Below are 12,773 nucleotides of genomic sequence, written 5' to 3'. Positions count from 1 at the left end.
GCTCCTTTTTGGGCAGGATCCTACTGTGGACACAGAACAGACAGCAGCTGCCCACAGTGTGGAAACAAACTGTAAAGCAGTCACGTCTCTTAAGGCTGCAGCATCCAATAAAATGTAATTTAAATCAAGCCTCGCATCTGTTCTCAATCCCCTTCAGTCTCTGCTTTCCATCAGCCTTCGGACAATCTTTGCAATTATGCTGGTTAACCCTCACAGCCCCAGACACTTCCCAGGCTTCTGCGTATAGAGCTGTGTTCTCCACTCGCAAATTACCACCAGACGGAACGACTTCTCCGCCGAAGGAGCGCGGAAACACCATTCAGACTCACGCCTATAGATCATGCTCTGCTACACACCCGTGGGGAGTGTTCATTTCAGAGGGCCCTCTCAGCGTGCCCTTCTTCTATCCCATACCACCTGCTGTAGCCCAGATCACATTGCAAGGATACAGTGGGCAGCGTGAATGAAACAGTGGCCAACAGATCATTTGCACACATATCAAGTTCCCAAACTCAAGTCCATGTCAGAAAAGTAGGAGGAGATAGAAGAGCTCAGAGAGCAGACTTGGTCGCTGGTGCTCAGACCACTCATATCAGAACATATGGTTTGCATTCCAAGAATTTGCTTGAGTTACAAAAGTACAGCAATCTCCCAAATGAATCAAACTGAAGTTTTTCCCCTTCCCGCGAAACTGCCCCTGCACTTGCCAGGCAGTCAGTGTTGTCATGGCGCCCCCTGGTGTCCCCAACGCAAATTGGCATTCTTATGCCACTAGAAACCAAACCCAGGAAAGGGGAGACTTGAGTAACCATATGAATCGATTTATCTCACAAGACCACAAAAATAGGAGATGAGGTAAAAAAAGCCAACCCCGAACTCAGGCATCTTGAGACAAGTAGTTTCATGCGAGGGCAGCAAGACTGTGGGAGGAATTTTCATGTCGCCTTCTGGGAGCCGGAGCTCTCTGGAACTGTGATGGCTCAGACAGGCCAAGGAGGTGGCTTGAGAATGAATGTATTCAGTCTGCAGCTCCACACTCTCCCGACTACCCCCACCCCCTGGGAGAGCCTGAGAAACTCGGTCTCTAAGACGTCACAGCGTGGGAGCATCTGCCACGTGAACACGGGACACTCCGAAAAGGAAGAAATCCCGTGACCACAGAGTGTCCTCCAAATCTCCACGCGGATCTGCTTCTTTTCCTGGGTCGCACTTTTCCATTCTCCGGATGCCAGTCCCCGCAGTCTTTCAAATGCACCAGCGTGTGCGGAAGCGGAGAGGCGCGCGCACACGCACGCACAGCCTGCAGCGCGAATCTGTGTCCTGCGGGCCTGTTCAGGTAGTAAGGGTAACTTAAAAGGGTCTACTTGGTAATTTTTAATGCATAAAAATAGTAAGACCCAAAGATGTTTAACTCTGTGCAAATATTCGTGAATCTATAAATTAAAATCGATCATTTTCAAGTAAAAGTAAGTAGTATTTGTCTTCAGATCTGAATACATAAAGTACTAAAATGAAGACTTTATAGCTCTTTAAGTACCAAACTAGATACTTTCGAGTCAGGTATTAGTGTAGAATAAAAGAATTTAAGGCAATCCAGTAGCTAAGATACTGCCAACTAAAGTTTTGTCTTTCAGAGCATGCTCTATTTCCTTCTCTTCAATCTTCAGAGACACCTGGAAAGAAGAAAAAAAAAAAGCATTTTTTACAGTGGAGAACTCACATAAGCAAAGTTTTTATTACATGAAAAGTCTGCCACATTGAGCTTTTCTCCCAAGAAGCAAGCAAGTTAAACACTGCTTCTTTAATGGCCTACCAAAAAAATCTTATTCACGCTGCAGCCCCATCCTCACAGATCTTAAACTCTACCTAACAAAAAAAAAAAACAAACTTTGTCTAATGAAGGTCATTTTAAATTCTTTCCTTTAACAAAAAATAAGCTCTCCAACACTAACTGGTGTGACTCAGTGGATTGAGTGCCGGCCTGCAAACCAAAAGGTTGCCAGTTCAATTCCCAGTCCAGGCACATGCCTGGGTTGCAGGCTGGCTCCCCAGCTGGGGACGTGCGAGAGGCAACCAATCGATGTATCTCTCCCTCTTTCTCCCTGTCTTCCCTTCTCTAAAAAATAAATAAATAAAATCTTAAACAAAATAAGCTCTCCGAAACAAGACAGTTGAAAGCAATTGGTTGTACCTTTGTGAAGCGGGTTTCCTTGTTTTTCTTTAATTCTAAAATGCACCTGGCCTCCAAGAGCTCTGAAAGTGACAAACACTCTGACTGGTCCACAGCTGCCACCTGCTGTTTGCGACAGACGTTACAATAGGCTTCATACAACTGGGAGGAAACAAGGGAAAACGAATGTTGCTTGTAAGTCATATCTCTTGTAACCTTATAATCTTTTAAAAAATGTGAGTCTGGGTTTGCAAAAACTCTCCCTCTTTTCTTTTCAGTGACATTCTCGAACAGGCACTCTGTAGATATTGCCAAAAACCTACACTATAATGCAAGAAAGGGGCTTTACATATTTCATTGAGGCAGAAGTAGGAGAGGATTAATGGTAAATTCTCAACTACAACACAAAGGAAATAAAGCCAGCTGCCTTTTACGTGGTATCAGTATTTATTCTTACTATTAAAATCCATTTTTAATTCATATCAGCTGGAGCATAATACATCCTTTGGAAAACATCTGCACCTTTGGCTGGTGTGGCTCAGTGGATTGAGTACCAGCCTGCAGACCAAAGGGTCATTGGTTCAATTCCCAGTCAGGGCACAGGCCTGGGTTCCCAGCCAGGTCCCCAGTTGAGGGGGTGTGGGAGGCAACCAATCAATGTTTCTATCCCACACTGATGTTTCTCTTCCTTTCTCCTCCCTATCCCCCCCCTCTAAAAACAACAAATAAAAAACCCCTGCTCTGCCAAGCAGACTCCCATCTCTACCCCAGCTCCCTCTGCTGACACGCCCAACTAACCTTCCCCAGAGCGACCTCTTTGCTTTTCAACCGCCGGGTCAGGAGCAGCAAAGAGCAGACCAAGATCTTCTGCTGCAGCGGGAAGGAGTCCTGTGCTCCCTCCTGGACCAAAGCCATTCTGTTTTCATCAACTTCTGAAATGACTCGGGATATGTGACTAAGACTGACCCGCTTTGGAACCAGTGACTCAGAGGATGATTTACCTGTGAAATAAATGAATCGGGCTTAATCAGATGTTTAAAAACTATGTGTATTGGGACAGACGATACTAAGTTCTAGCTGAAGAAAAGTCAAGTGCAGTCATGCAGTGGCAAAGCGGAGGTTCCAACTCTGCAACTGGAAAGAATGACAGACAGCGCTGTTCCCAGAAAGAGACCAGAACTACGTGGGATGACTTGGAAAGGGGGCTAGCCTTTTCCTGGGCAGAATGGTGAGCCACTTCTCCCTGCAGAACACAACTGCAGAGACAAAAGTCCACGTCCTGAAAGAATAAGGGCCAGAGAACTCCTGTATCCTGCCTTGAAAGTGCTTAAAAGCAAAGGTGCAGAACAGAACCTTGAAACAAAGACAGCTGTGCTCAGCGAGTGAGAAAGGAAGAAAAAAGTTGGAAAAACTACCTAATATACTGAACCAAATGCGTGGCTAAACGTCAGCAGCACAGCCAGTCCTACCTAAGTCCTCGAGACAGCCTCTGCAAGTGACCTCTGCGGTTTGGGTCACTTGCCCACACCGATCTGCAGCAGAGCAACACTTGAGAGAATGTCACTGGATATCTCGGCAGATAGCTACATCGCGGAGGCGGAGGCTGGGAGACGGCCAGCAAGCCGCAGAGGACTATGGCCTCATTGTCTGGATGACGGGCGGACTGGGAGAAAGGAGGGACTTGCTCTGCAACAACCTCTGCCTAAAGTTACTTTCTGAGATCGTGTGCGGTTGCCGCCTGCTTCTGTTTTATTACAGCGAACGGGATGCTGCCGAGGACTAACGGGGGCGGCGAAACTGGAGATCACAGATCGAGTAGCAGAATCTTAAGGCCGAAAGGAACCCAGAGGCCTATTCTTGCTCCCTCCCCCATGGCTGAGTCCCCTCTGAAACAGCCCAACAAGTGGTCGTCTGTCTATCCAACTTGCGTATCTTCGGTGCTGGGAGCCTGCCAGGTGTCAGAGAGGCCCAGCCAGTGCTGCTTACTAGAAAGTGTCTTCATATCCAAGGGGGGGCAAAAGTAGGTTTACAGTTTATTCTTGTATTATTATTACTACTATTCTTGTATTATTATTACTACTTTTGTATTTTTTAAAAAAGAATTTATTTACGTATTTATTTTTAGAGAGAGGGGAAGGGAGGGAGAAAGAGAGGGAGAGAAACATTAATGTGTGGTCACCTCTCATGTGCCCCCTACCGGGAACCTGGCCTGCAACCCAGGCATGTGCCCTGACTGGGAATTGAACCGGTGACCCTTTGGTTGGCAGGCGTGCACTCAATCCACTGAGCCACACCAGCAGGGGCTATTCTTGTATTATTATTTGTTAATTATTGTATTACTTTCTATACAAACAACTGTAAAGCTACTTTTGCCCGACTCTGTATATAGTTCAAGCCAGTCTCCCCATAGCTTTCTAGAGCCATGAAAAGCTAATTGCAACTCTGGCCAGCATGGCTCAGTTGGTTGGGTGTCGTCCTGAAAACTGAAAGGTCAAGGGTTCGATTCCCAGTCAGGGCACATGCCTGGGTTGCAGGTTCTGTCCCCAGCCAGGGCACATGCAAGAGGCTACTGATCCATGTTTCTCTCCTTCTCTTTCTCCTTCCCTTCCCCTCTCTAGAATCAATAAAAGAAAAAATGGGGGGGAAAAAGCTAATCACATATACCAGAGGTCAAAAGACAGGAATACACTAATCTAATAATTTATACCAGGAACTTCTAACCCCTTTTAGCTGCGTGTGTGCCGGTGGTGCTCACAGGGTCACTGACACACCCATAACAAATGTCATTTGGTGGTGGGGAAAAAAGGAAGACTCTGAAAAGCTGAGCAGAAACCAGTATCTAGTCTATGTAGTGGCATATATCACCTACCTACCACCATCCGAAGCACTGAGTTTGGCTACTTCTGAAGTATTTTTATTAATTTTCTCTTAACAAGGTAATGAAAAATAGAAAGTATTCTCTGTGGAACTGCAGTGCCAGAAACGATTTTAAAAGTTTTCAACCAGCGCAGGAGTGAAGGAAGAAACAATCAAATCGGACTGTCCTGTCGCTAGAGATTAACACTGGACATTCGACCCTGAGGAGATACGTAGTTCATGGCTATGTCACGTCTTCCACAGCTGGGAGGACCAGGCGGGGGGAAGGAAAATGAATTTTTGCGTCTTTGTATCAGCCTGCCGTTTGCTGCAGCCACATCGCCTCTACATCTCCACCCTCCTGGACTGGTTTAAAGGCTCGAGGTGCGCCCAGTTGAACTCAGTTCTTTCACCGTCTGTCTGCCATTGACCGGGCTCTGCCTCCCCCTGTATTGAGAACTAAACTGCACACAACCTAAGCACCCAGAGAGAAGCTGATCCAACCTTATTGTTTAGTTTTCATTCCTAGAGCTTGGAAAGAGAGCTTACTCTGCCCCCACCATTTATGTAACACCCGGGGGGACGAGTTTCCAGTAATGCACAGACTACAGGACTGGCAGGCAAGATGGAAATAAAGCCAACGAAATAGACCACGCACACACACACAAAAATGGATTTAACTGTGTTCATTACACCTTTCTAGCTCTTTCCCCAGAAGAGTTAGGCTTCCACGACAAAGGAAGACAGGAAGGAGATAAACTACTTACATTCAGACAGTGGTTTGAGGATAGTCTGGCTTTTGACATCCGACTCTACAATTTCAATAGCTCTCCTGTGAAAAATATTTCTAAAATTAATTTAGGCTGAGCCAAACCAAACACCACACCAAACTTGAAAACATACGTATTAACAGAAAACACGTTTTATCATTTTAAAACCCCACACACAACGCTGGGTTATGTCTCAGCTAAAGGAGACACAGTGGCCTTGAACTAAGCCGCAGATCGGGGAACCCGAGCACTTGGGCGCTGCAAGGTTCCCTCCTGCAGGTGCCCCGCAGGTCAGCACACACTGAGCGAGCGGTGACTCTCTGGATGAGGGGAAACGTCTGGGGCAGGTGACAGAACACGGAGTGTGGGCAGCTGACAAGACACAGCCACCCCAGACCTGAAAGGGGAGTCCTCAGGCACAGGTACACGGCACACGTGTGGGGTACACCACACCAGCCTGCACGCCTACGGCTCATAGCTGCAGTCTTCACCCAAGGGGGGTCTGCTGACGAGGGGAAACTTGCACATCCAGGACCATGCCATCGAGCCACAGGAAGAGCTCACTCTCCCACTGCTCTCTCCAAACCACTTTGCCCACAGGAAGCCGTGAGCCAGCCCTGGACCTACTGCGTGGCAGTAGGGGGAGGGAGGACCAGCAGGCCAGCACAGCGAGGATCATTTTAATGGACCCAGTGCCCCTACTGGGAGGGAAGAAACTTCATCAGTCAGCACGTAGGCTTTCCCCAGCAGGAGGCACAAGGGGATGGGAAGGGAGAGAGGTCTGGAGCCACAACTGTGGGGACCACCAACCGAAGGAAGGGGTGCTCACAAAAAAGTGAAGGGAGGAAAAAAAATGTCTGAAGGCAAAGATGGTTCAGGTCCATAAATAAACCTGCTTGAGATCAGCTAATGGAAAAGTAAACTGGAGTCTTTTTTAATACAAATGTAATTAACCAATCTATAATCACCACAGGGAGTGCCAGCAACATCTCATTTGTTCCTCCCTCTGTAGGTAATGGACTGGTAATGTTTCAGACATTAACACGGTGGAAAGGCAGAGCTCCCCACTGAGAAACAAGTCCTCTTTTCTGAGCATAAAAAGTGGCAGCATAGAGCCTCTTAAGCCACATTCAGTTGAGTTACATGAGACAATTAAAGAGCATTTCTTTTTTTAATAAAAGCAGCCAACAGGGCCATAACTCACCTGCAAACGTCTAGTGCTTTGCGAACGTCTCCCGAAAGGGCAGAGACTTTGCGGGCACAGAACTGAATGGCAGCGCTGTCCAGAATCTGCTCTCTACATACCTTCGGACGAGACACGGAAGGTGACGGTCTGAACCGTAAGGTCCCCCCTCTCTTTCATGTAGATCCCCGAGGTAACTATTTTCACACTTAAGTCTAAACTTGATTGCCACCCCCACCGTGACGGTCTAAGAGATGCCCTTTCTGCCCATAAGTACATGGGGATTACACACGTAAGCATTTTGCAGGAATGCAGTAGAGGTTCATATATGGGGCTGGGGGGGGGGCGGGGGGACAAATGAGCAAATGTAAATTAAAACCTATTTAGTCATTTTCAGAAGAGAAAGTTTCTCATGGGCCCTCCTTTGAAAGGTCTTATTAGAGAAGCATTTGAGTGATTCCTCTCTCGCTTTCATTTCCACAGAGGTACCCGATAAATGGAGCCGTGGGGTAAAAACTCTTATAAAAATGTTCTCATGATGGCCCACAGGAACTCCACGCTTAGTAACGCCATCAGAACAAAATGTTTTAGAGCGACCGTCAGGTTTCCCGGACACAGGTGTGGCAGGAACACGCGGTGTGGCACAAGGGCTGTTGCTCACCTGGTTGAGTCGATCCTGCAAGATAGCGGCTATCTGGTTTTTGGTGTAAGGCGGGAAGTTCAACAGCTGTGGCTTACATTTTCCCCTCGCCTGCAGCCTCGGCAGAATTCTGTCTGTGAGGTCCAAGGTATTAGCAATGCCTGAGCAGGAGAGAAGGAACGGTAACCATCCCTGGTCAAATCATCCTAAGAGAAAAAAATCAACCACCAGAACCTGAATAAAAACTTCCAGGTATAACCCAGCATTCCAGTGGCTGCTTCCCACCGGTTGCTCCCCCCTCGCCCACCCAACACTCATTAGGTGAGACATATATAGTCACCATAGAGTGCTCTTTTAAGTTAGAATTGTTCACTGATGAGCTGAATCAGATACTCCAAAAATCAATGGTCTCTGAAATGCTGTATTATTTCATATCTCTTCAGACTTAAAACTGATCTTTTTTAAAATAATTAAACAAGAGTTGAAAAAAAATTTTAATTAGAGATTTTATTTATTTATTTTTAGAGAAAGGGGAAGGGAGGGAGAAAGAAAGGGAGAGAAATGTCACTGTGTGGTTGCCTTGAGCATACACCCTACTGGGGACCCTGCCTGCAACCCAGGCATGTGCCCTGGCTGGCTGGGAATGGAACCAGAGAACTTTTGGTTCACAGGTTGGCACTCAATCCACCAAAACACACCAGCCAGCGCTTAAAACTGATTTTCCTTAGACTAAAATTACTATCTACTTTCTTATTTTGATAAAAAAGCGGAATGCTGGTTTAAAATAAATAGGTGATAAATAGGCTAAAGAGATTAAAAAAGGATTCTTGTACTGGCTGGGTAGCTCAGTTGGTTAGAATATCATCCCCATTTGCCAAGGTTGCAGATTCGCTCCCAAGTCAGGGCACATATAAGAGTCAACCAATGAAAGCATAAATAAGTGGAACAACAAATCAATGTTTCTCTCTCCCTTTCATTTCATTGACCTAAAATCAATAAATTAAAAGAAGAAATTTAGCCCTGGCTGGCGTAGCTCAGTGGATTGAGCGCGGGCTGGGAACCAAAGTGTCGCAGGTTCGATTCCCAGTCAGGGCACATGCCTGGGTTGCAGGCCATGACCCCCAACAACTGCACATTGGTGTTTCTCTCACTCTCTCTTTCTCCCTCCCTTCCCTCTCTAAAAATAAATAAATAAAATCTTAAAAAAAGAAAGAAAAAATTTAAAAGATTTTATTTATTTATTTTTAGAGAGAGGGGAAGGGAAGGGGACAGAGAGGAAGAAAAATGTCGTCGTGTGAGAAATAGTTGCCTCTCACACGTCCACAACCAGGGACCTGGCCCGCAACCCAGGCATGTGCCCTGACTGGGAATTGAACCAGCGACCTTTCGGTTCACAGGCCAGCGCTCAATCCATTGAATCACACCAGCCAGGGCAAGACATTTTAAAAAAAAACACACAAAACGAATTCTTTAGAATAACCGTGTAATAGTAGCAGTTTGAGCACTAACCAATCAGCACCAGTCGAGAATTGTTTAGCCAGGGCCATTCGAACAGTGTGTATAACACATCCTGCCCTCTGCTGTCCAGCTGATCCACCTCGTCCAGCACCAACACGCTACATAGAGAGAGAAACAATTAGCATCCACATTCACCTTCTTACCTCTCCAATCCGTCTGATCTGGGATGACTCGAGGTTGCATTCCTACAGCTGAGACCAGTTTAAAGATCATACTGTGTCCTATCTCCAGTCACTGTTACAAATGACCCCCCCTCCACCACCACAAAAAAGCAGCATTTAGGTTTTTCAAGCAATTTGTTTAAAAACAGTTTTCTAGTTTAACATTAGAAGGTGTAATTTTCCTTTCTCCTTTCCCTTTAAGCTTATGCAACTATCTCTCATAGAGCAAATACAGGAAAACTTCCTTTTATGAGCAAAGCGATGAAGAGATTAAAATGGGGGGTTGCGGGTAACAGACCTTGAAGACTTTTGCAGAGCAGTACTTACACCATGGGGCCCTTCTCTGCAGTCAAATGGTTTTCCAGTTTCCTCATCACGTCCTTCCCAGCTGGCCTGGGCCCTCCGTCCTGACAAATCTCCTGAGCAATAGCTGGGAATACAGCCTGGGCACTCCTCAAGGACATGCAATTCAGCACGACAGTTTTAAAACCTTTCAGTTCCTTCTAGAAAAAATGCAAACATAGAGGAGTTATTTGGGCCACGGATAAGAATTTGATGGAACCTGAAGTGTCTTTGAGGAGGTAACATTATACAAGAGAATAACCTCTACTTTCATTTAGAAAGATTTAGACAATGAAACTTAAAACATCTTTTTGGGAGAAAACGGCACGTAAGCCTGCCACTGTTTCTTAAACCCTTAGTAATGGTCATTTTGGCAAGAGCATCATAATTCAGATTCTCAAAGTACCTTGAGGTCTTGCAGAATTCGGCTTAAGCAGGCAGTTTTTCCGGTTCCAGGAGCACCAGAAAGATAAAGACTTCCAGCCTTCCTCCCACAGATGTGCTCCCTCAGGAAACTCCTGATGGCATCCATCTCCTTTTCCCTGGCAGGCAGCCGGTCGGGGACAGCTGTATTCAGGACCAGCTTTGCCTGCTGGTAGCAAGTGCCTGTGCCAGACACGAAAGGACAGTCAGACACAACAGAGGTGACTGAGAAGACCCAAAGGGTTTCCTCTGGAGTCACCGGCCTTATTTACAAGGCTGCATTAACAACTGCTGTGTAAGAACACACCTTCTTGCTTGAATAGCCTCACGCATGCAGATTCTTTCTCCACTGGCTGTCTCTGCTCGGAATTTGTGGTGATGTCTTGACCTTTTGGAACCGAGGGGCACTTTTTGTTCTGGTGAACTCTGGCTCGTTCTCTTTTGCTAGAAGACTTAACCGTCGGCTGATTGTCGAATACCAATCTGCGTCCCTTAGGTGTGTGCGAGCGTGGCGGGCCGTTCTCCTTCCTGCCCAGCTTTGGTGGAGAGCAGTGCGGTAAATGGGGAGTGTTGCACTGGTTGTCATCACCTGACGCATATTAAAACCAAAATACAGTCATTTGTGGCAGCGGTCAGTAAAAGGCTTTGCAAAAATCTCGGCCTCCCCCAGAAACAGGTGAATTTCCACTGCAGTCAAAGCCACCACGATAAAATGCCTGTCATTTTAGAAGCAAGCACTGGCCGCCAGATGGCACCACTGAATCTTACTACCGTTTGGTAGAAACCGAGGGGGTTTCAGTGGGATCCAAGCCTCAGACGGTTCCAAAAGAAGGGTTTCTCAACCCGAGTGCAGAATGCTTCGCAGCATCCCTGGTCTTCTTCCGCTATGCCACTAGCACCCTCTCTGTTGTAACAACCAAAAATGTCTCCAGACATTGCCCAATCACCCCGCGTTAGAAACAAATTATCTAAGACAGGACAGGATGACCAACCACCAACCTAAAACAAGAATGTCACCTGTGTCTCTTAAATTCACCACTGTTAAGGCGAATTTCAAAATAATATACAGTACAGCTCAATGCGAGGTCATTTAAAATACCGACAGAATGAAGTTCAGTTAAGGAACTGAAGATCAGACCTACTCAACGTTCCAGAAGGTGATGTTAACTCTGAAGTTCAGTGAGAGAACTTACCAACCATCCTGAAAATAACCAAGGTGAACACAGTGAGTGGCCTTAACGGAACTTAGCTGCTTCAAAGGCATCTTATTATTGAATAAAGAGGGTCAAGAGCTACCCGTCAAAATACTTATATTGTACAATGGATAGCTTACCCAGGCGTTTTCTGGGGCTGAGAGGTTGACTTTTCACACCAGGAGAACGGGGTATGGCCTGGACGTTTGTCAGTTCTAGTTTGGTGTCATGAGATTTCTTAGCTGTGTCCAACGTTCGCGACAGCTTCTTTTTTGGAAAACGGATCGTAGCCTGGGCCTGGGACCGGGTTTGGGGCATGACGGCAACACAGCTGGGCACAACAGAGAGAACAGGACGGCCAGTCAACATGTGAAACTGAAGGAAAAATAACTACTAACATGGAATTTATACGATGACGACACCTATTTCATAAGTGAATTGTTATAACATTATTATTTCAGCATTCATTCGGTTCTGCTTCCCAACCAAATCTACGCAGTAATGGCAAAAACATGTCTACCAACCACGTTTAAGAAGCTGTTGTAAACATTTGCTTTAGATACTGCTTCATCTAAGTTTTACAACTACCTTAGAGGACGTACTGTTATTAAAATGATCTTCAAGGTGAGAAAACGGAGAGGCACAGAGACCCCAAGTTCCGGCAAACCAGGCCCTCTGTCTCCAAGGTCTTTCCCGCTTGAGCGACGCAATGAGTTTATCTTGAGTGACTTCTAACTACTTCTAAATTCAGTCACCCCAGGTTCGGGTGTAGCTGTAGCGCCAGCCTCGCCCAGCAACCGTCCACACTTACAGTCCTCATCCCCCCAGATCTCTCTGCACAACCCTCAACACCTCGCCGGAACACCTCCGTCCTACGACATTCAGCTCCTTTACGTGCGCGCAGCCGCCAGACTACTCCGAGGACTCACGTTTCCCTTCCCCTACCGGGCGGGATCTCCCGATATCTGAGCTCTCCCCCATTCACTTCACCTCGGGCGTCCTCCGTACCTGCGGGCCTTGCCCCCCAACTCCGCTACTTCCCCTGACCCCAGACCTCCCGGAGCAATCCCATCCTCTCCACGCCACAAGGCTGAGTCGCCTCACGGCCGGATCCTTCTCACCTCTCTCGCACAAGGCTTCAGGGATTACCCCAAACAAGCTCCTGAGCAAACCAGCAGCAGTAAAACCCAGACGCGCTCGCGCCAAATCTGCCCAGTTTTAGCTTTCCGGTCTCCCGCCAAAGCCCGACCAGATTTCTGATTGGCTGTCGTAAGAGAGCCGCGCGCCTTGGCCAAAGCCCACCTTACTATTCCCGTCCACTCCATAGCCAATAAGAGAGCCCCAAGTTCCAAAGCTCCCGTGAGCCCCGCCCACTTAGCCAAGAACACAGCTACATCCGGGTCCACAGCGGAAAGACTCGCGGTAGTAGAGGAAGCGACTCTGGGTAAGAACTGTGCGCAAAGCCTGACGGGAGTTGTAGTCTTTGCCCCTTGCGACTCATTTCTACGCCTTTCTCT

General features: G+C 46.9%; 1 protein-coding gene across 2 annotated transcripts; it reads right to left on the bottom strand.

The window, feature by feature from the left end:
- Nucleotides 1-825: 825 nt before the first annotated feature.
- Nucleotides 826-12,513, bottom strand: CDC6 (cell division cycle 6). Of its 2 annotated transcripts, none has more exons than XM_045837068.1 (12): nucleotides 12,378-12,513; nucleotides 11,397-11,587; nucleotides 10,371-10,652; nucleotides 10,047-10,246; nucleotides 9,626-9,801; nucleotides 9,129-9,235; nucleotides 7,641-7,780; nucleotides 7,001-7,101; nucleotides 5,794-5,858; nucleotides 2,969-3,171; nucleotides 2,192-2,332; nucleotides 826-1,673 (listed from the first exon to the last, which is right to left on the bottom strand). In XM_045837068.1, the coding sequence occupies exons 2-12, from the start codon at nucleotides 11,572-11,574 to the stop codon at nucleotides 1,584-1,586; spliced, it is 1,683 nt and encodes a 560-aa protein (XP_045693024.1). In that variant the 5' UTR covers nucleotides 11,575-11,587; nucleotides 12,378-12,513; the 3' UTR covers nucleotides 826-1,583. The 2 variants fall into 2 exon arrangements, with proteins under 2 accessions (XP_045693024.1, XP_045693025.1); XM_045837069.1 differs by having other exon boundaries at nucleotides 9,626-9,798.
- Between the last annotated feature and the right edge of the window lie 260 nt (nucleotides 12,514-12,773).

The sequence above is a fragment of the Phyllostomus hastatus genome, unplaced genomic scaffold (assembly GCF_019186645.2).
Source record: "Phyllostomus hastatus isolate PE091 unplaced genomic scaffold, TTU_PhHast_1.1 phas_contig_210, whole genome shotgun sequence".
NCBI lineage: Eukaryota > Metazoa > Chordata > Mammalia > Chiroptera > Phyllostomidae > Phyllostomus > Phyllostomus hastatus.
The sequence above is the reverse complement of the archived record's forward strand: the minus strand, read 5'-3'. Positions and strand labels throughout refer to the sequence as shown.